At 45.5% G+C, this 22,913-nt stretch overlaps 1 protein-coding gene across 1 annotated transcript in view; it reads left to right on the plus strand.

The window, feature by feature from the left end:
* KIAA0922 (KIAA0922 ortholog) overlaps positions 1 to 22,913 on the plus strand; it is a 172,919-nt gene that overhangs the window by 939 nt on the left and 149,067 nt on the right. Inside the window, exon 3 of the mRNA XM_018061620.1 lies at positions 12,860 to 12,903. Within this exon, the coding sequence (XP_017917109.1) occupies positions 12,860 to 12,903 (44 nt within the window). The remainder of the gene's footprint in view (positions 1 to 12,859; positions 12,904 to 22,913) is intronic.

Consider the following 22,913-nt stretch of genomic DNA (forward strand, 5'->3'; position numbering starts at 1 on the left):
GAGGTGACAGGGCGGCTGCGGGGAGCGGGGCGGGGGGAGGGGGGGAGGCTCCGAGGCCGCGGCCCCCCCGCCGCGCGGGCGCTCGAGCCACTTTGCAAGACAAATAAACGGTCGGGCCGAGCCTGAACACCTGGCCACGGTGGCCTGCGCGGCCTCCTCCCGCGCCATGTGACAGGGCGTGAGTCACGCCGGCCCCAAGTTCAGGAGGTGGGAGCCGAGGCCACCTCAGCAGGGCCGCGGCCCGCGGCGCCGGTGCCCAGGGACAGGGCCGGCCCCTCGGCCGGCGGTGGTCCAGGGTGGGCGAGGGGCCCGTGCCCTGATCTCTCGGTGAGCCTGCTCTGTGCCTGAGGACCACCGGAAGATGCAGGGTTTATTGCAGAAATGCTTTGTTTGGATGAAGATGGGACTTTAAAGGATGGTGATCTTTTCCAAGTGCCTTTAATTTGTGTTAAAATACAGCCTCTTATCAAGAACTCGTATTTAGTGTCCCCACTCCCACCCCTCGCGACATAATGATGGCACGTGGAAAAACCGTTGGTGAAGATTGGCTGGACATTTGGCATCATGCAGGGTTTACCAGTGCCAAAGAGTAAGGCAAAGCCTTTGTGTTTAAGGTTTTTTAACTTTAGGAGAAATTGAGAAATTTTCATTGACTGCAGATGTACATTTTTAAATATAATATTGTCGACTGTCTTTAAGCAGCGACAGTATGCATGCCCAGCATGGGAGATCCATGTTTTGGGGAGGTGGGGGAGTGGTTTGAATCCTCAGGGAATAGGCAGTTTGTGTGCGGTAGTTTCGAGGACGTTCATTACTTCCTCCATTGGTGGTAGCACTTAATTCTATGTTGTCTCTTGTGGCTGTTTAGAAAACAGGATATGTAGCTGGAAATTGACTGGTGACGCTGTGCAGTTTTACATTTCGGAGTGCTGCTAGATATTTGGAATATTCGTTTTAATACAGGGCTGATGAATAACAGCTTCAAGGTGGAGAAGGTAATTTTTTTAGAGGAAAAATTTCCTGACCCTTCGCTGAAGGCCAGGGTGCTACATAAAACCAGTCCTTGGAGAAAAAGTCCTGTCGGGATAGGGATCAAACAGTTTGTCCTTCTCTTAAAAGTTTACTCCTAAATGGATCCCCGCTCCCCGGCCCCACTGTAAATGGCAAATGTGTAGTGTTAAAAAATGCAGTAAGATAAAAAGAACAAACTAGGAATCATTCAGTTCCTGATGAGAGAACCATACTTAACATTTGACATATTTACTTTTAACAAATAAAGTATGGTCATATTTGTGTATATCAGAGTTTTCAACAGAGGTGTTAGTAACATTCGGGGCTGGAAAATTCTTGATTGTCGGGGGCTGGCGTGCTGTTAGAGCATCTGCCCCTATCCACTAGATGCCAGCCATGGCTCTTACTTCTCTCTCCCCCTTGTCCCTCCCTCCTCCCCAATCTGTAACAGCTAAAAATGTCTCCAGACATTGCCAAATGTCTCTCGGGAGCAGAATTGCCTGGGTTGAGAAGCACTGGCGTATATCTATGCATATTTGCATTTTTACTCAATTGTACCCTCTACCTCTTAACTGGTTAGTGTTGAAAGCCAACCCTGACTGAAAGGAAAGTAAATTATAGACTTTCATTTGTTGACAGCAGTAGTTGAAAGCTCAGTCACTGTCCTCAGAGGTGGAAATGTCTATCTCTGATATGATGAATGATTTTATTTATAGGCTCCAAAGTGATTTTGTTTAATTCTTAATTTCTGGTTTTGTTGATATGTGTAATATAGTTTGTTTTGGTAAAGTAGTGTTAGAATTTTAGAAGCTGTCCCTCTGGAATGTTCTCTATGGAAGCGTTTATACCTAAGCTATTTTAATCAAAGCTGTAATGAAAGTGAAACTGATGTTCAAAATTATTTTCTAAATATTTCATCTCTGTGTGTATGTGTATTTTTTTGAAGTTGTTTTACCGTGCATGTACCTGGGTAGGGGTAAGGATAGATGTGGGTCTATTTATATTTATCTATCTAAGCTGCATATCTATCTAAATGGCACATGGACGTGTGTGTGTGTGTGTGTGTGTGTGTGTCAGTATAAGTGTAAACTGCAGAGAATTCTGGAGAGAGTTATTTTTAGGGAATTCTTTTCAAAGTAGTTTGAATTTTTTCAGAAAAAGTTCCCTCGTGTGTTATGGAGTCAGTTCAAAGTAGACTATTTATAGGTGTTATTTAAATTTGAAGGTTTTCTGCTTAATGAATTTGTAAGTTGGGTTGCTTTCAGGAAGACTTAAAGATGGCTTCAGAAGCTAAGATTTGTCAGTGATTGGTCAAATAGGAGTGTCCGAAGATGTGGTATTACGAAATTGAATACTAACACTGGCCGACACTTGTTATTTGCACAGGTATCTCTTTTGGAAATGTTTTTCTGTCGATTGGGCCTTTTTTCTTTTTCTAATGGTTCTCTTAACGGACCAAGAACTTGAATAATGCACCATTAGTAAAGCCGGATATAATTGAGTTGTTATAAACTGCCAGACCTCCAGGGTTTGACTCGGGGCTCCATTCTTCCCACCTCTCTGTCCTCTGTTTCTTCATCCGCAAAACGGGGTTAATAGTGGTGCTGATCTCAGGATTTTGTGCTGATTAAGTGCCTTAAACTTAGTGAGTGCTTAATACAGGTTTCCTATTGTGGCAGTAGTCTCATCTGACCCCTATATTTTGTCACTGGAGAGTGTGGAACAGCTTTCCTGCTTTGAAGGGGCTGAGCCAGTGCGGATAACTGAGCAATAGTATGTGCCTAGCAATTGCATAGTGGCTCAGACTCTTGCAGGAGTCTGCCTGCAGTGCAGGAGACCTGGGTTCGATCCCTGGGTGGGGAAGATCCCCTGGAGACGGGAATGGCAACCCACTCCAGTATTCTTGCCTGGAGAATCCCATGGACAGAGGAGCCTGGCAGGCTGCAGCCCATGGGGTTGAAGAGTCAGACACAACTGAGCACCTCACACTTATTCTGTGCCCAGCAATTGCATACATAAGTTATATTATTCATATCTTTTTGTTATATACTCTTGTTTTGTAAAATATTTTGATCTAAGGACATTAAAACTTGATCTGTGTTGATAACAAGAAGGGAGAAGAAAACACATTATTTGACGGTTAGATTTACAGAATTTTCCCTCTCCTCTGATTGTGCTTCATCCAGGCTTTCACCATGCCAACTCCCAAGCAAATGCTTTCGTCAGATATTTTATTGCCAAGAAGTAGTTGCGTGTGTGCAAGACACTGCTTTGTGCACCTTCTTACTCTTCCTCCAAGGTCAGAAACTTCTGGGATTCCCTGTGAACCGCTGGACCTACTCTGGGCCTGAGGCCTTTTGTGATCTGACCTTGTCCCCGGCCTCGCTCGGTCCTCGGGGACGCTCATCTGCCCCTTGGCTAGCTAGGCCCAACACGGGTCTGTTGAATGAAAGCACGAATTCTGTTGCCTTGCTGTTTGTCCAAGACTGGCCCTTCCTGACCCCTACCTTGGCATTGGCACGATCTACATTTCTCTTACCTCTTTGAGTTCTTTGAGTGTATAGATTTGTTTTCTTTCTATTGTGTATGCCTTGTTGCCCTAATTGGGTTTCCCTTAAGAGAGTCTGGGCATCTACGCTCGGTGGCCCCATTGTGGCAACGATGCTGTGTCTACAGTGGACATTCGGGGTTCTTCCTGCTGAAAGAGGAGCAGTGGTCAGCGTCTCTAGTTCTCTGTTTAGGAGGTTAGTCTTTCTCAAAGATGGCCGATGGACTACCTTAGGCATTGAGTTCTTCTTAATACTCACATTTCTGTTCTAGGAGCAAGAAGGGCAATCTAGAATTTATTAATTTAGGCTCGTCAGCCTTTGCTGGGGTGAGAAGCCTCACTCATAAGGTCTGAGCCATGAACATGGCTGCTGAGGAGGAGCAGCTGTTACCTGGTCCAGGAGCGTGTTGGTCTGGGATGGCATGGGACGGGATGGGGCGGCGTGGGACGGGATGGGATGGGGAGGCCACACTCTTCTGGCCTGGTTGGTCCATCTAGCAAACAGCTGACCCGGGTTCAGATAGTACAGTGTTGAATAAGAAACATTTCTGCCTTTAAAGATCCCACAGCTTGTTTATTTTACCCTCTTGAGCCTGAGCGTGTAGATAACGGAAAGGGGTGGAAAGTGAAGCAGGAAATGGCAGAGTGAGTATCTCAGGTACTAAGGAAATAGCCTCTTGCTCCAGGCCAGGAAGCACCGCCTCCTATTTGGAAAGCTTTTTGTCACAGAGGTTTATTTTTGGTTGCATCAGATTCCACTGTTAATGTCAAAAAATACTAACATGGGATAAATACTGTTGGCATTGTTTAAAAACCCTCGAGTTCTTGAGTTCAGTCACTCAGTTGTGTCTGACTCTTTGTGACCCCATGGACTGCAGCACGCCAGGCCTCCCTGTCCATCACCAACTCCTGGAGCTTGCTCAAACTCATGTCCCTCGAGTCGGTGATGCCATCCAACCATCTCATCCTCTGTCGGCCCCTTCTCCTCCTGCCTTCACTCTTTCCCAGCATCAGGGTCTTTTCCAGTGAGTCAGCTCTTTGCATCAGGTGGCCAAAGTACTGGAGTTTCAGCTTCAGCATCAGTCCTTCCAATGAACATTCAGGACTGATACCTTTAGGATGGACTGGTTGGATCTCCTTGCAGTCCAAGGGACTCTCAGGAGTCTTCTCCAACACCGCAGTTCAAAAGCATCAATTCTTTGGCCCTCAGCTTTCCTTATGGTCCAACTCTCACATCCATACACGACCACTGGAAAAACCATAGCTTTGATTAGACAGATCTTTGTAGGCAAAGTAATGTCTCTGCTTTTTAATATACTGTCTAGGTTTGTCATAGCTTTTCTTCAAAGGGGCAAGCGTCTTTTAATTTTATGGCTGCAGTCACCATCTGCAGTGATTTTGAAGTCCAAGAAAATAAAGTCTGTCATTGTTTCCCCATCTGTTTGCCATGATGGAACTGGATGCCATGATCTTAGGTTTTTGAATGTTGAGTTTTAAGCCAGCTTTTTTACTCTCCTCTTTTATTTTCATTAAGAAGCTCTTTAGTTCTTCTTCACTTTCTGCCATAAGGGTGGTATCATCTGAATATCTGAGGTTATTGATATTTTTCCCAGCCATCTTGGTTCTAGTTTGTGCTCATCCAGCCTGGCATTTCACACGATGTACTCTACATATAAATTAAATAAGCAGGGTGACAATGTACAGCCTTGATGTACTCCTTTCCCTATTTGGAACCCGTCCGTTGTTCCATGTCCAGTTCTAACTGTTGCTTCTTGACCTGCATACAGATTTCTCAGGAGGCAAGTAAGGTGGTCTGGTATTCCCATCTCTCTTAAGAATTTTCCACAGTTTTTTGTGATTCACGCAGTCAGGCTTTGGTGTAGTCAGTAAAGCAGGAGACTAACAAAAAGCAAGAACTGTCTGCCTTTTTCCGTGATCCAGTGGATGTTGGCAGTTTGATCTCTGGTTCCTCTGCCTTTTCTAAATCCAGCTTGAACATCTGGAAGTTCACAGTTGACGTACTGTTGGCCTGGCTTGGAGAATTTTGAGCATTATTTTGCTAGCGTGTAAGATGAATGCCATTGTGCGGTAGTTTGAGCATTCTTTGGCATTGCTGTTCTTTGGGATTGAAGTGAAAACTGACCTTTTCCAGTCCTGTGGCCACTGCTGAGTTTTCCAAATTTGTTGGCTTATTGAGTGCAGCACTTTCACAGCATCATCTTTCAGGATTTGAAATAGCTCAACTGGAATTCCATCACCTCCACTAGCTTTGTTCGTAGTGATGCTTCTCAAGGCCCACTTGACTTCACATTCCAGGATGTCTGGCTCCAGGTGAGTGATCACACCATCGTGATTATCTGGGTCATGAAGATCTTTTTTGTACAGTTCTTCTGTGTATTCTTGCCACCTCTTCTTAATATCTTCTGCTTCTGTTAGGTCCATACCATTTCTGTCTTTTATTGTGCCCATCTTTGCATGAAATGTTCCCTTGGTGTCTGTATAATTTTCTTGAAGAGATCTCTAGTCTTTCCCATTCTATAACACCCTTGGATGTTAACTCATGCTAAGACTCCAGAAGCTATGAAGTGTTGAGAGCCGATTTCAGATGAGAAAATTGAGACCCTACAGCGGTTAAGTAACTTGTCCAAGGTGATAAGCACGTAGCAGTCGTGGAATTTGAACCCTGGAGATGTTCAGTGTGAGATTGGGCTTTTGGCGCTCTTGCTCCTGTATGAGTTTTACACCGTCTGACCAGAAAAATACTGTGGTGCTGATAAAGTGCCCGTGTCTTAAGAGAAATAATTGGATGTTCAGTTTCAAATTTTAAATATTTGCTTAACTGAGTTTTAAAAAATAGTTATATCTACTGCTATTAACATTTTTAATTGGAAAAAACCAGGGAAGGCTGTTGAGCTATAATTGATATAAAACGTTCCGTGAGTTCTAGGTTTACACCGTAATGATTCTATATTTGGAGCTACTGACAAATGATCACCACAGTCTAGTTTACTTTTATTTATTTGTTAGTTTTTGCCCATGCCATATGGACCTTCCTTCACCAACTAGGGATTGAACCCGCACCCCCTGTATCGGAAGCCTGGAGTCCCAACCACTGCACCACCGGGGAAGTCTTCAATAAGTCTAGTTAAGCTCTATTACCATAGCTAGTAACAAAAATGTTTTTCTTGTGATGAGAACTTTTAAGATTTACTCTCTCAGCCAATTTCAAATATGCTGTACAATATTATTTAGTGTGGTCACCAGGCTCTACATTATATCCTTGTGACAAGTTACTCATTTGATAAAGGAAGTCTTGTGCACCTTTTGACAGCCTTCATTCATTTTGCCCAACCCCCATCCCCCTGCCCCTGGGAACCACCGGTCTATTCCCTGTATCTGTGAACTTGGTGTTCTGTTTTTCTGTTTAGTTTTGTTTGTTAAAGATTCCACAAATAAGTGAGATCATATGGAATCTGGTCTGTCTTTGACTTATTTCGCCTTGCATAGTGCCCTCACAGTCTGTTCATGTTACACATGGCAAGATTTCATTTTTTAAATATGACTGAGTAGTATTCCAGCGTGTATACACATCACATGTTCTTCATCCATCTATCAGTGGGCACTTAGATTGCATCTTAGGTTGCGTCTTTGTGTTGGCTACTGTAAGGCTTCAGTGAACTTAGATTTGTGTATATATATATATATATCTTTTCAAGTTAGTGTTTTAGTTTCTTTGGATGAATCTCAGACATGGAATTGCTGGATCATATGGTAGTTCTGGTTTTAATTTTTTGTGGAACCTCCATATTGTTTTCCATAGTGGCTGCACCACGTTACATCCCACCAACAGTGCCTGAGGGTTCCCTTTTCTCCACATCTTCTCCAACCTTTGTGATCTTTTGCCTTTTTGATAATAGCCTTCTGACAGGTATGGGGCAATACTCACTAGTATTTAGGAAACAGACTGTACTCAGCCTCGCAGACATTTATGACGCACATCCTGTGGGCTGAGCACTGTTTGAGGTGCTGGGGCTGTCACAGAGAACAAGGAAAGAAAACCACTGCCCGCACTGAGCTGCCTGTTTAATGGAGGCATATGGATGATGAATGGGAAACAAAAAAAATTGTAAGTTATGTATCTGTTAGAAGGGCGTCAGTGATACTGGGGTGGCAGACTGGAGGAAGGCTTGGACAGTAGGAATTACAGTTTTAATGGAAGAGGTCAGGGTAGGCCTATGACTCTGCAGTCCCACTCCTGGGTGAGTATCAAGAGAAAAACGTGATCTGAAAGGATGCGTGCTCCCCAGCGCTCCTTGCAGCACTGTTTACACTAGCCAAGACATGGACGCAGCCTCAGTGTCCACCAGCCGGGGAGTGCCTCAGGAGGATGTGCTACCTGCGTGCAATGTGCTGTTACTCAGCATCAAAAAGAGTGAAACAGTGCCATGCGCAGCAACATGGATGGACCTAAACTGTCCCTGAGTGAAGTTAGAGAAGAAATATCGTGTGATATCCTTTATATGTGGAATCTAGAAAGAAATGATAAAATTAACTGCTTTACAAAACAGGCATTTACAGACTTAGAGAATGAACTTATGCTTGCCAGGGGGTAGGATGAGGGGAAGGGATAGTTAGGGAGCTTGGGATGGACATGTTGGTTCAGTTCTGTTGCTCAGTCATGCTCTTTGCGACCCCATGGACTGCAGCATGCCAGGCTTCCCTGTCCATCACCAACTCCCGGAGCTTACGCAAACTCATGTCCATCGAGTCGGTGAGCCATCCAACCATCTCATCCTCTGTTGTTCCTTTCTCCTCCCACCTTCAATCTTTCCCAGCATCAGGGTCTTTTCTAGTGAGTCAGTTCTTTGCATTAGGTGGCCAAAGTACTGGAGTTTCATCTTCAGCATCAGTCCTTCCAATAAATATTCAGGACTGATTTCCTTTAGGATGGACTGGTTGGATCTCCTTGCAGAGTCTTCTCCAAGAGTCTCCTCTCAAGAGTCTTCTCCAGCACCACAGTTCAAAAGTGTCTATTCTTCGGTGCTCAACTTTCTTTATAGTGCAGCTCTCACATCCATACATGAATACTGGAAAAACCATAGCTTTGCGACTAGATGGACCTTTGTTGGCAAAGTGGTGTCTCTGCTTTTTAATACGCTGCCTAGGTTGATCATAGCTTTTCTTCCAAGGAGTAAGCGTCCTTTAATTTCATGGAAGCAGTCACCATCTGATTTTGGAGCCCCCAAAATAGTCTGTGATTGTTTCCCTATCTGTTTGCCATGTACTAATGGGACTGGATGCCATGATCTTAATTTTCTGAATGCTGGGTTTTAAGCCAACTTTTTGACTCTCCTCTTTTTACTTTCAGAAATCCAGATGCTCTTTAGTTCTTCACTTTCTGCTATAAGGGTGGTGTCATCTGCATATCTGAGGTTATTGATATTTCTCCCGGCAATCTTGATTCTGGCTTATGCTTCATCCAGTCCGTATTTTGCGTGATGTACTCTGCATATAAGTTAAATAAACAGGATGACAATATGCAGCCTTAAGGTACTCCTTTCCTGATTTGGAACCAGTCTGTTCCATGTCCAGTTCTAACTGTTGCTGCTTGACCTGCATACAAATTTCTCAGGAGGCAGATCAGGTGGTCTGGTATTCCCATCTCTTGAAGAATTTTCCATAGTCTGTTGTGATCCACACAGTCAAAGGCTTTGGTGTAGTCAGTAAAGTAGGAAACTAACAAAAAGCAAGAACTGTCTGTCTTTTTCTGTGATCCAGTGGATGTTGGCAATTTGATCTCTGGTTCCTCTGCCTTTTCTAAATCCATCTTGAACATCTGGAGGTTCACAGCTGACGTACTGTTGAAGCCTGGCTTGGAGAATTTGAGCATGACTTTGCTAGCGTGTGCTGCTGCTGCTGCGGCTGCTGAGTCGCTTCAGTCGTGTCCGACTCTGTGCGACCCCATAGACGGCAGCCCACCAGGCTCCCCGTCCCTGGAATTCTTCAGGCAAGAACACCGGAGTGGGTCGCCATTTCCTTCTCCAATGCATGAAAGTGGAAAGTGAAAGTGAAGTCTCTCAGTCGTGTCCGATTCTTAGCGACCCCATGGACTGCAGCCTGCCAGGCTCCTCCGTCCATGGGAGTTCCCAGGCAAGAGTACTGGAGTGGGGTGCCATTGCCTTCTCTATGCTAGTGTGTGAGATGAGTGCAATTGTGCGGTCGTTTGAGCATTCTTTGGCATTGCCTTTCTTGGAGATTGAAGTGAAAACTGACCTTTTCCAGTCCTGTGGCCACTGCTGAGTTTTCCAAATTTGCTGGCACATTGAGGGCGGTGCTTTCACAGCATCATCTTATAGGATTTGAAATAACTCAGCTGGAATTCCGTCACCCCCAGTAACTTTGTTTGTAGTGATGCTTCCTAAGGCCCACTTGACTTCCTGCTCTGGTGTGTCTGGCTCTAGGTGAGTGACCACACCATCTTGATTATCTAGATCATAAGACCTTTTTTGTATAGTTCTGTGTATTCTTGTCACCTCTTAATCTCTTCTGCTGTTTCTGTCCTTTATTGGGCCCATCTTTGCATGAAATATTCCGTTCATATCTCTAATTTTCTTGAGATCTCCGGTCTTTCCCATTCTGTTGTTTTCTTCTGTTTCTTTGCAGTGGTCCACTTGGAGCCCTGCATTAACACACTGTCACAGGGGGGCGTGTTTTATGCTTGTGTTTTGAATGGCAGCCAGAGCCCTGCTGAAGTGTGGCTGTAGAGATTGGGGTGAATGTGTCAAAGGCAAGTGTCGGTTGCTCAGTTCCCAGTTCAGGAGCTTGGAGCCAGGTTCTTGAGCAGAGATTAACGTGGTGACCTTGACTGCTGGGTCTGTAAGTAATGACTGATGTTGAAGAAGATGGGCCACACAGTAACTGACACACAGGATGGGTTGAATGTAGCAGTCTTTTTCTTTGTTAAAATATTATTATTTTTTTATTGGAGTATAATTGCTTTACAATACTGTGTTAGTTTCTGCTGTACAGTGAAGTGAATCAGCTGTGTGTGTGTGACTGTGTGTTCGTACTGAGTTGCTCAGTCATGTCTGACTGTCTGCAACCCCATGGACTGTAGCCCACTAGCCTCCTCTGGAGGCAGTTGCCATTTCCTATTCCAGGGGATCTTCTTGATCCAGGGATTGAACCCGTGTCTCCAGTGGTGAAGAATCAGCTATATGTATTCATGCATCCCTGCCCTCTTGAGCCTCCCACCCTCCCACCTCTCTAGGTCATCTCAGAGCACCAAGCTAAGCTTCCGTGTATACAGCAGCTTCCCACTAGCAGTCGGATTTACACATGGTGGTATATATATCTGTCAGCCCTACTGTCCCGATTCCTCCCCACACCCACCCCACGTGGCCGCGAGTCCGTTTTCTATGTCAGCATCTCTGTTCCTGCTCTGCTTATTTGGTTCATCTACACCATTGTTTTAGATCCCACGCATATGTGTTAACATAGATATCTTTTCTCCTTCTGTCTGATTTTGTATGCAGACTCAGTGGCAATCTTTAAATTTTTTTTACTGAGGTATAACTAATGTCAGTGTTAGATAAATTGAAGTGATTCTTCTGCCCCCATCTTGTCCCTCTCCGGTGCCGACTCCTAGTTTCTCCTCTATATCAGCGTGTTTTTTTTTTTAATTTCCTAGTTGTAATTTTTTTAGATTCCACATGCAAGTGATATCATACAGTATTTGTCTTTCTCTGTCTTATTTTCATTTTTTATGGCTGAGTAGTATTCCGTGTGTGTGTGTGTGTGTGTGTGTGTGTGTGTGTGTGTGTGTGTGTGTGTGTATCACATCTTCATCCGTTCATCTGTTGATGGGCATTTGGGCTGTGTCCATATCTTAGCTCTTGGGAATAGAGGTGCTGTGAACACTGGGGTGCATGTATCTTTTTCAAATCAGTGTTTTTGTTTTTCTCAGATGTATACTCAAGAGTGGAACTGCTGGGCATATGTTAGTTCTGTTTTTAGCTTTTTGAGAAACCTCTGTTAATACTCTCTGTGACGCCCATTCCCACCAGCGGTAGAGGAGGGTTTCCTTTTCTTCACGTCCCGGAAAGGCAGCAGCCTTCCATAGCCGGGAAAGCCTGTTGCAGTGGTCATGTAGGCCTGGGTGCTGATGGCTCGGGCTCATTTGCAGGCAGAAGGGGTGGAGAAGGACAGGTCTGCTGAGGGGACAGATCCTCTGCTTGGAGGTGACGGGTTTGCCCGGGGTCAGGGGGTGTGATGGCCTCCTGGACATGAGTGGGCCCTTGGCAGGCACCCCTGACGTTGCGAGTCTGGTGTGGCTGTTTCCGGGGAGATGGTGTGTAGACCCTGGAGCTGTTTGGTGGTGGGGCTGCAGCTAAGTTAACTGGTCCTGCCTGTCCTGTGGGGTCTGACCTAGCTTGTTTGAGCCTCAGCTTTCATAGGAAGGTGGGCATTGATCTAAACGTATTTAAGTGAGAGGTTGGGGCTACAGACAGGGATTTGGGCCCTGTGGCTCCAGGAGCAGGTTAACAGTCAGAGGGCGTTAGTGCATGGAGGTCTGGGCTCGGGAGGCAGGGTGGGGAGAGCGGGGGGCTGGGGGTGGGGTACGGAGGAGGAGGAGGGCTGGATAGAAAGCTGCCCGTGGTGAGGCTTTGGGAGAGGACAGAAAGCAAGGGCATGAGTGCCCGCATCCACCCACGCAGCGTTGAGCTGGGTCTGCCCTTTGCTCCTGTTGCGAGTGCCTTCTCTTTTTACCCTCTTGGTGTGTGTCTTCTGGCCGCAGCGTGGCATGGTAGGTCGCGGAGATTCTGGAAGTGGATCGGAGTGCAATGTTTATGCCACTTATAGCATGGCCAGCTTCTTTATGTTGGAGTCGACGTATATCGGGTGTTCATATAGGGGATTCTGAGCTATTCAGTACAGCTTTTGTATTTGGGGATTTTAATTATCATTAAACTTTGTCTTGTGCAATTAAACTTGAACATCAGAAAAAGGCTCTTGGAGAGAAGAGTGGTGTCCAGCCAGCTTTGAGACTGTGCTTTGGTGGCAGTTTTAAACAGGTAGGCTGTCTGCTTGCAGGGCACATCTGCAGGGTCTGGCTGTCAGTGGCGGCATTTTAGTCTCATTGTTTTTTCCAGCGAGTATTTATTGAGTGTGTGCTGTGTGGCAGGCACTGTTTTAGACAAGTTCATCACCCTCGTGGGATTTGAAGAAGTTTTTATTTTTGGGGGGGGGAGATGGAGTGTTTCTCTGAAACAGCTGTTAAAGCATATTCTTTCTCAATAGGGTGATTCTGAAGACGACACAGAGGAGCAGTCTCAAGATCAGAGGTAAGGAAAGGATGGGAGCGAATCCGGGTAATCTCCCTGCCCGCTTTGGATGCTGCCGAACATCTTGGAATATGTGTTTATGTATTTAATAGTACCTGTGAGAAACCTTTCTTTTTGACATTTGGGGTATCTGGACTCTCTAATAGCACGGTTTTGTTTCCAAATGAAGTTGCACGGAAAGCTCTGGAGACATCCCCCGTCCCAACTTCACGCTCCTGTGACGCCCTTGCACGCTCCGTGCTGTACACGCTCTGTTCTGACTACACACACCTGTTGGTCATCACGGTGCTGGAAGCCGCACATAACACTTTGACTAAGACCTGCTTGTGTGCAGTAGGGAAGTCAGACATTACTGTAAATAAAGCAAAATAGTTATGTTGATAATAAGAACTATCAGTAATTCAGCTGCTGTGGGAGAGATGAGTGAGGTGGGTCACGGGGACAGGTGGTCGGAGGTGACGCTGGAGCTGAAGTGTGGGAATGCGTGGGAGCAGCCACGTGCTGGGTGGAAGGAAGGGAGGGTGCCAGGGCCCGCGGTGGGAGGCACTGGAGGCGGCGCAGGGGCCTGGAGGCGGCCAGTGCGGTTCTGTAGGATAAGGGGTGAGGCGGGACCTGAGAGGAGGCCACAGGGACGAGATGCAGCTTTATTTTTCTAAGTGTGAGGTGAGTGGTTAAAAGTGGCCGGCAAATCAAAAGATGGAAACTCCATTTTTTAAGAGAGTGTCCCAGGGCTCGCTTGGTTCACTGTTGTCAAACTGGGATATCCGGTGCCTTGGAAGGACCTCAGTACTCTCTAAGTGGTGCCTGGGCAACGGGATATGTTGCAGAGAATCAGCTTCTGGATTCCCAGCATCCATGTACTGTGCGGAAACTGATCTGAGATTGCAGGTCATCGTTTCCCACCTCTTCTCTCACAATCTCACTCCTCTGCTTTGCCGAAGAAAGGCATGCCTTTGACAGGGGCCTCATTTTCCTTTGTGCTTCACCTTGGACAGAGGGACAGTTTAAAATACTGTTACTGGTTAGGAGAAAATGATTTAACTCTGATTGGATCACAGGGTCATTGGTAACTCTAGTGGTTTTCCCGTCTTTACTTTCTATAAACTTGAAGGAGGACCCAACCAAATTGGCAGTTGTTTAGACTATCAAAAGTTCTGTTTCTTTCTATTAATTTTTACTGGAGTATAGTTGCTTTATGATGTTGTGTTAGAACGCTGTAGAGAACATTGCTGTCCAGTGTTCTGTATAGCAGAGTGAGTCAGCTAAGCATACACCTACGTGCCCTTTTTCTGGGTTTCCTTCCCGGGTAGGTCACCACAGAGCTCCGGGTTTGGTCCTCATTGGTTACCAGTTTCACACATGCACGCGTGCATGCTGAGTCACTTCAGTCGCATCCAGCTGGGCCCTGTGCACTGTAGCCCGCTGGGCTCCTCTGTCCATGGGATTCTCTAGGCAGGAATACTGGAGTGGGCTGCCGCGCCCTCCTCCAGATTGTATGCACAGTAGTATATATATGTCAACCCTGGTCTCTCAGTTCTTCCCACTCCCCCTTCTTTCCCTGGTATCCATACGATCTGTGTGTCTGTGTCTCTGTGTCTGCTTTGCAGATAAGAGCATCTGTATCATTTTTCTAGCTTCCACATTAACCATACTATACAGTGTTTTTCTCTTTCTGTCTGACTCCTTTCCTCTGTATGACAGTCTCTGTGTCCATCCTCCTGTCTGCAGATTGCGCAGTGTCGTGCCTTTTTGTGGCTGAGTAATATTTCCTGGTACGCGTGTGTGTACACCGCATCTTCTGTGTCTGTTCTTCTGTTGATGGACATTTAGGCTGCTTCCATGTCCTGTCTATTGTAAATAGCACTGCAGTGGATATTGGGGTGCATGTATCTTTCTGAATTATGGTTTTCTCTGGATGTATGCCCAGGAGTGGGATTGCTGGGTCATATGGTAGTTTTTTAAAACGAAAGCTGTTACTGTTCTCCACAATGACTGTACCAATTTACATTCCCACCAAGAGTGTAAGAGAGTTTCCTTTTCTCCACACCCTCTCTAGCATTTATTGTTTGTAGATTTTTTTGATGATGGCCATACTGACCGGTATGAGTTGATGCCTCATTATAACTTTGATTTGCATTTCTCTAGTAATTAGTGATGTTGAGCATATTTTCAAGTGCTCGTTGCCCATCTGTATGTGTGCTTTGGAGGACTGTCTGTTTAGATCTTTCACCCATATTTTGATTGGGGTTTTTGTTTTCTCAATATTGAGCTGCATGAGCTGTTTGTATATTTTGGAGATAAATCCCTTGTCAGGTGCTTTGTTTGCAAATATTTTCTCCTAAAAGTTATTTTTAATGATAGACTTTTGGCTAAAATGCTGAGGGAGGTTAGAGCATGGAGGGACAGTGCTATAACAAAGGTTGTTCTTCCATTCACATCTATATGAGCAAACTTTCTCAGTGCTTGCATTAAAAAAAAAAGGACAAGAAAAATAAGAACAAATTGATGCTAATTAAACTTGTCTCATTCTAACAGTAATATTCACATAAATCAATTAGAAGGGAAAAGAGTTTATTCATCTCATTAAAGGATGCAGTTTTGATAAAATTATGTTCAATTACCTATGAAAATTTGTAAAATTTCTTGATCAGTTGTGTGCTAATAAAATTATAATGATAATTCACAAGAAAAAAATGAACACTTAGATCCTATGGTCATAAGATATTTAAAAAAATCCTGAAACCTCAATTTGAGCCCATAGTTTTGTTGAAAGAGGCTTTGAACATAAAGCTATTTTAGGTTAAAATCCTTTTGCGAGAATATCCAGCAATACAGGGAAGTCCATCTGTATATTTTGATGATGATGAAAGTTATTGCAGTGGTATTTAGATTCCTTTGAATATAATTTTAGAAGTGTGAGTCTGATTAAAATTGCCAGTATTTACAATATGTCAGAAATTACATTTTTTGCAAACATTTAGATTCACAGTATATGTAACATTTTAGATGTTTGAGATTACTTAAATATATGGGTCAAAGCTTGAAGTTTGTCACAGTCTGGTTTGAGGGTCTGGGAGCAAGAACAGCTGAGTGCTGACGGTGGTTCCAGCTTGGCTGGCAGCGGTGGGGACAGAGGGCGTGGACAGTTCTGCGGTGCACTTGGGTTGACTCAGTTGTGGAGATGGAGAGAAGCCTGGATCAGCGATGATATGATGGGAAAGGTTAGTGCAGGGCAGCCGGGAACTCTGCTTGACTGCCTCCTAGGAATCTCAGACTTGATGAGACAGGAGGCACTGTGAGCTTGGGGGTGAGTGTGAGCTAGGGTGTGGGCTAGGGAGGCCAGGCTGCGTCTTCAGGGGCCTTGTCCTTTGTACCTTTGCCCTGGATTTCTGCTTTCACAGATGCTTCTTTCTTATTTATAAGAACTAGTTTCTTCTCACCAGTTTCCCGCCATACTTAGACCTATGGAGTCGATTTTGCCCTCTTCCTCTTTTGACATGGATAGTTGGCGTGCGGGTGTAGGGGGCGTTGAGTTAGTGGCTTTCAGACTTACGGACAGCAGCTTAGTGAGAGGCCTTTTGCAGTGTGATTGCTTACTACCCACAGGCAGTTAACGGGGTGTATGACTCTGTGCTCCTGCTAATTTATTTGTAAAATAGCACTTAACCTGTGCTACCTGTGGTGTACTCTGTTTTCTTCTCCATTTAAAAAAATTGTGGCAAAATCCGTGGAACCCCCAGCACTTTAGCCGGTCTGCAGCTTGGCACCACAGAGCTTGCTTCAGTCTCTTCCATTGAAAAAACACCGGCTGCCACTGCCGAGCTGATTTCCGAACTCCTTCATCATGACTCCCTGCTGGCTCAACCCCGATCTGTATGTTTCAGTCTTCTCAAGGACCAGTATTCCAGCGCTTTGCTGTTGCTTCATCCCTAGTCGCTTTCCTTTTAGCTGGACTTCAAGCCTCTTGGGTTTTTCTGTTGTTGATGTTGTTGAGTGTTTTTCCTTTTGTGTAAAGGCAAGATCATGATGAAGGTTGGATGCTGCAACCAGAAAACCTTCTCTGTGTCCATTTTCTGAAAATGTTGCTTCTGGAGTTTTCGCTATGAATTCTCTGTAAGTCTAACATCCTGTGATGGGTCAGTCACCTACGTACTTACTGTTCGTTTACCTTCTACTGTGCAGTTGGAACTTTTTTAAAAATGAAGATTTTTTAGTACTTTCAAAGCTCGTAGATTCTCTTGCTCCTTTTTTTTTTTTTTTCAATTAAAAAAAGTGTTTTTTGGCTGCATCATGCAATATGAGGGATCTTAGTTCCCCAACCAGAGATGGAACCTGTGTCCCCATGCCGTGGAAGCACGGAGTCTTAACCACTGAACTGCCAGAGAAGTCCCTCTTGCTACTTTTAAATTAAGCCTTTTGCTTTAGAATAGATGTAGGTTTATGGGAAAGCTGTAAAGATGGTACAGAGAGTTCCCTGTCTGCCCTTGGCGCAGTTTACCCCAGTGGTAATCCCTTATGTGACTGTGGTCCATTGATCACAACTCAGAAACCAATGTGGGTATGTTACTGTGAACTAAACTCCACGCTTGATTCAGATTTCCCTGGTTTTCCCCTGACGTGCTCTGTGCTAGGATCCTGTCCAGGAACCCACATGACTTTTAGTTGTCGTGTCTCAAGGTCCTTTTCATTGTGACAGTCGGTCAGAGTTCCCTTGTTTTCGAAACCATGGCAGTTTTGAGGAGTTCATCCTTCAATTTGGGGTTGTCTGAGGTTTTTCCTTGTGGTTAGATTGAGGTTATAGGGGAGGAAGACCTCAGTTACAAATTGCCGTTCTTGTCATATAGCAAGGGTGTTGGCTGTCAACCTGACACCCCTTCAGTGCTGACCTTGACCACCTGGCTGAGTTACTGTTTGTCGACTGGAAGCTTCTTTGCTTACCTCTTTCCGTACCGCCCTCTTTGGAGGCAAGTCATTAAGGAGAATAAGCTCCGCTTGCATAAATTGTTTAGAATTCCTCCATATGGGAGCTATGTCTGTTCTCTCTTATTGATTTGTTCAGTCACTTATTTATGTCATGGATGTTTATTTTATACTTTGGACGATAGTCCAATAGTAGGGCGGTGTTGCTATTTTGACTTTTTATTTTATTTATTTTTGGCTGTGCCGGGTCTTCACTGCCACTCGGGCGTTTCTCTAGCTGCAGTGACTGGGGGCTGCCCTCCCGGTGCGTTGTGGCGGCTGCTCGTGCTGTGGAGCATGGGCCCTAGGGTGCTCAGGCTTCAGTAGCTGCGGCACTCGAGCTCAGTATTTGTGGCTCCTGGGCTCCATAGAGCACAGGCTTAGTGATTGTGGCACGCGGGCTTAGTTGCTCTGTGGTGTGTGGGATCTTTCCAGATCAGGGATCGAACCTGCGTCTCCTGCATCGGCAGGCAGACTCTTCACCACTGAGCCACCAGGGAAGCCCTGCTCTGCTATTTTAACACCCTTTATTCTTAACCTTATTTACAAAGTCGTTAGTATGGCCTTACACATTTTTCGGACAGTTTTGTGATTTTCATTTTAATTACTACCCTGCTGTGCCAGCGCTAATGACTTCGAGGTGAACTGGAAGTCAGTGGAGGCGGCACATGTGAATTCCACAGAATGAGTGCTCTGTCTCTGAGAGAACCTGTGTGGAGGAGCAGCTGCTAACTTGGGCAATCGATTTGACCACAAAACAGTCTCAGTACGTTCTCGGAAAAGTGGCGGTGGCCTTGACTTCTGGCACTGGAGAGAGTGCAGACAGAGAAGGGGGCTCTGTGTTTCCCTCCTGACTAGCCAGGGCGGGGTCCTCGCTGACTACTGTGGGTTCTGGGGCGTGGGGTTTCTAGAGCAGCTTGCCTGTGATCTCAGACAGAGTTTGGGAAAGCTTTTAGGGTAATTGGCCTCATTGAAGATTTTGTTTATATTATCTTGACTTCATCTTCTGTGAATGCTATGTAATTGTACTTGGTTGAAAGCCAGAAAAGCAATATTTGAAAAACTTTCTCCCCTCGCTCTTCTCCATCCCCATTTTTCTCCTGGGTGTTCTCAGATATCAGCAGTAATCTGCTCCTCTGCTGAGAAGGATTGCTGTTGGGGATTCAGTGGCGGGAGAAAAGGGGAGCTGGCTGGCTTCAGCCCTTAGAACTGGCTGCTCTCTGGAAGCATCTCTGAAAAGCCTTTATGGGGTCAGTTTGTTAGAATGTGAAAAATTTAAGCGTTGGCAAAGTATAAACAGTATGTTATTTCCGCTTTTAAAATGGGTATGTCAAACTCCTGCATACTGACTGGCTCTGGGGTGTCCAGGGAAGGTGATGGTTGTTTTTAATGTACTTATGTCTGGTAGCAGCGGCAACATGTGTGCTCCTGAAACCGTCTCCATCAGTTAGAGGCCGATCCTGAGTCAGAACATGAAGAAGATCTCGTTAACCTTTCAGCAACATTCTGAAAGATGTAATTGCAGACAGTAACGGCTTAATCTTCAGGGAAGCTTCCTCTTGGCAATGGCTGGGCCTCAGAGCCCCCACGGGGAACGGAACTACTTTCCACTCCTCTTTGTTTTCAACCCTGGAGTTCCCTACCTGCTGATAGGGTCGTGCATTTTTAACCTGAGCTTGCCTCTGCCTCCCCTCCCGGGTTTTCATGGAGGAGGGACTTGAACCTCCTGCCCCGGGGGGCACTGTGCGGTCCCGGGGGGCACTGTGCGGCCCCCCGGGGGGCACTGTGCGGCCCCCCGGGGACCGCGCCTCCGCCCCCGGAGCCCGCCCCCTCCGCTGCCCCGCGCCGTGCGCATGCTTCTACAAGCCAGAATCAGAGTTTCCCTCGCCTCCTGTCTGCGCCTTGTCCCTGGGGGCTCACTGGCTGGCTGGATCTTTTTCACACCGTCTCCTGCCTCGGTTTTACAGCTACCCTAGCGTGTTCTCCGCGTCCCTTCCCAAGTCACGTATCTAAGCCTTGGGTGCGTCCTTGCCTGCCGTTACTCTTACAGGCGGCCTTTTGGGGACCCCTTGCCTTCTGAGCCTGGCACAGAGGCCTTTTGTGATGCCGCTCTCCTCTGCGCACTTTACCCCGCCACCCTTCTCGCTTCCTCTCATGCACGTGGCCCCTTTCCCTTTGCGGGAACTCTTGTCTCGCCCCCCGCAAGGCCCTAACCCGGCTCTGTCTGTCCTGCTCTGCAGGGACCAGGGCAGTCCTGCCGGCTCTGGTGCTGACTCCTGTGTTTAAAGTCACCTTCCTCAGGATGCCCACCTACCTGTCTGAGTCTCAGTCAGCGGATCCCCCAGCACCTAACCGCTGGCTAACACCGAGGAGAGGGTCTGCTAAATGAAGGGGCAAGCCCTCCTATCTTCAAGTCTCTGAAACTGATCGCTTGTCACACTTCAGGTGCCTTTCGTATCCCAGCACACAAACCGTCTTTGTCACTGAAACCACAGAACTGGTATTCCTACTAGGGGTTGTGGGTTTTAACTTGGATTGTTGCAGTTGGTGTGCTTTTAATGAGAATGGGTTATTAGCTCTGTCCCTGTGCCCTGCGGTGCCTTCTACAGGGTCGTGGGGCCCGAGGGCGTGCAGAGTGGACGTGTTCAGTCACGGTTTTCGTTGCTGGGACAGTGTGAAGTGAATTTCCTTAGACTGCAATAGGGCTCATAATTTGGGTGTTGGCTTTAGGATTACAAGCTTTTAAATAGGGTTCTTTGTACATATTAAATTTGTTAAGCCACAAAACCCTTTTCAGCTGTTTTAGGTGGTGAAACTTCTAGCAAAGCTTGTTTGACACATACAATTTTTAGGCCTCATCTGAAATCACTTGGGAAAATGGAATAATAGGATCAGACTCTTATACTGATTTTCACTGAAAGTTTTTCTTTTCTTGAATATGTATTTTTTACACACTCTGGTATGATTCAGTTCAGTTCAGTCACTCAGTCATTTCTGACTCTTTGCAACCCCTTGGACTGCAGCACACCAGGCTTTCCTGTCCTTCACTGTCTCCCAGAGCTTGCTCAAACTCATGTCCATTGAGTCGGTGATGCCATCCAACCATCTCATCTTCTGTCATCCCCTTCTCCTCCTGCCTTCAATCTTTCCCAGCATTAGGGTCTTTTCCAATGAGTTAGCTCTTTGCATCCAGTGACCAAAATATGGAGTTTCAGCTTCAGCATCAGTCCTTCCAGTGAATATTCAGGACTGATTTCCTTTAGGATGGACTGGTTGTATCTTCTTGCAGCCTATGAACGGTATGAAAAGGCAACAAGATACGACACTGGCGTGGTTAGACTTGTGCTAATTTGTATCTTTAATTAAAAAGGATATTTGAGTCAGCTTTAATGATTCCAGGTGTATTTTGAAGGTTTAGTTTAGAACAGACAAAACACATCACTAATGTTGATATTCCCGAAACAAAAAAGGGGAATTGGAGATCCCGAAACAAAAAAAGGGGAATTGGAGAGCTTGGGTGTGTTTCATAAGAACCTCTGTGTCCATTAACTTAGACTCGGTCGGGTCGCCTTTAGGAGAAGTGGCTTAACTTGGTACTGAAGGCCCAGCCTCACCAGCCTCACCAGCCTCCTTCCCTAGGCCATCCCCTGGCCTGCCTGGTTACTTACTACGTTTTTGTAAAGTTCTGTAAAGATGGTGGAGATGTGTTGTGACATCAAGCCTCTTACTGCTTAAGGTGGCAGCGCCTGGGATTTCAAGGTTCAAAGAAATATAATTTCCCAAGGCAGTATTCTCTGTCTGGGAACACCAATAATGAGGTAACAGGGTCTCCTGGGAGCTTGTTACTCTCGTTTTAAGTGAATTGTCATCAAATTATTAGTTTGTTGTAAGAGTCTTCCACGTAGGAAATAGGACTCCAGAGTAATAGTGGTCCCTCCTCCCCGGTAAATGTGACCAAAGAACATTGCCACTTTACAAATAATTACTGCGGTAGTCTGGACAGTGTTTCCTAGAGGCGCTCAATAAAGATGTTTTTGGAACCATTGCTTTAGGATGTATCATTGCAACTACTTTGTAAATGATGTGAGAAAAAGTCTCATTTGTGAACTGTAGTCCTTCCCAATGTTTTCCCTCAAAGTAGTGGGGATGTAGTTTTGAAAAGTCTGCTGTGGGTATGAAAAGTCTTTTAAATTAAACAACTTATTGAGAATTTTCAGTCATTTAAAAATTACTCATGGATTATTCCTTTTTTTTTTTTTTTTTCCGAAATCTAATAAAACCCATGTTTCAGGAACGCAGATAGCCTGTGCACTTTCTGGCAGTCTCTCTTCTCTGCTACACAGATGCTTACCCTGGTCTGAGAAGCGTGGGTTTAATGACGTTGCTGCTTTTTCCCCTTACTCCCAAGTCCTGTTGTTTCTACCCGGTTTGTTCAAGTAAACACGGCTCTGCCTTCAGAGCATGTGGCTGTTGGGCTAAAACTACACTTCTCCAGTAGCAAAGATAATTTGCCATTTGTGGAATGTCTGGAAGTGCCCTCTGCTGTGCTTGAAGCAGTTCCTAGGAAACAGCAAAGACACAGTCTGTGACCTCCCAAGTTGACCTTTGTGAAAATGTGCACATTAATCCACACTGATGTCATGCCTGGTACAACAGTGACTTTCAGGATTGTGCTACCCTGTGAAAGTTCACTCCTTTATTGAGCTACCACTACATTGTTGATAAGAGGTAAAGCCCAGTTTGAATAACAGTGCAACAATGTTCCAGGTGATAACTTATAGCAGGTGTGTGTACATACTGTGAATTTTTGGTGGAGTAATTCTTCTGGGAATATGATTCATCTTTCTCTCTTAAAATCAGGCCATGTCAATCCAGTTAATCCATTCAAAATCAGATTTAAGTCATTGCCCTTGTAGTTACAGTTTGCAGAGTCCTTGCTCATGCATTGTTCTTAGAAAACCAGGTGGATGTGTGCTGGTCTTCCCATTTTATAGATGAGGAACGAGTTCATGAAGCCCAACAGTTGAAGATCACAGAGCTGCGTGGTGGCA

This window comes from Capra hircus, chromosome 17, assembly GCF_001704415.2.
Source record: "Capra hircus breed San Clemente chromosome 17, ASM170441v1, whole genome shotgun sequence".
NCBI classification, from domain to species: Eukaryota; Metazoa; Chordata; class Mammalia; order Artiodactyla; family Bovidae; genus Capra; species Capra hircus.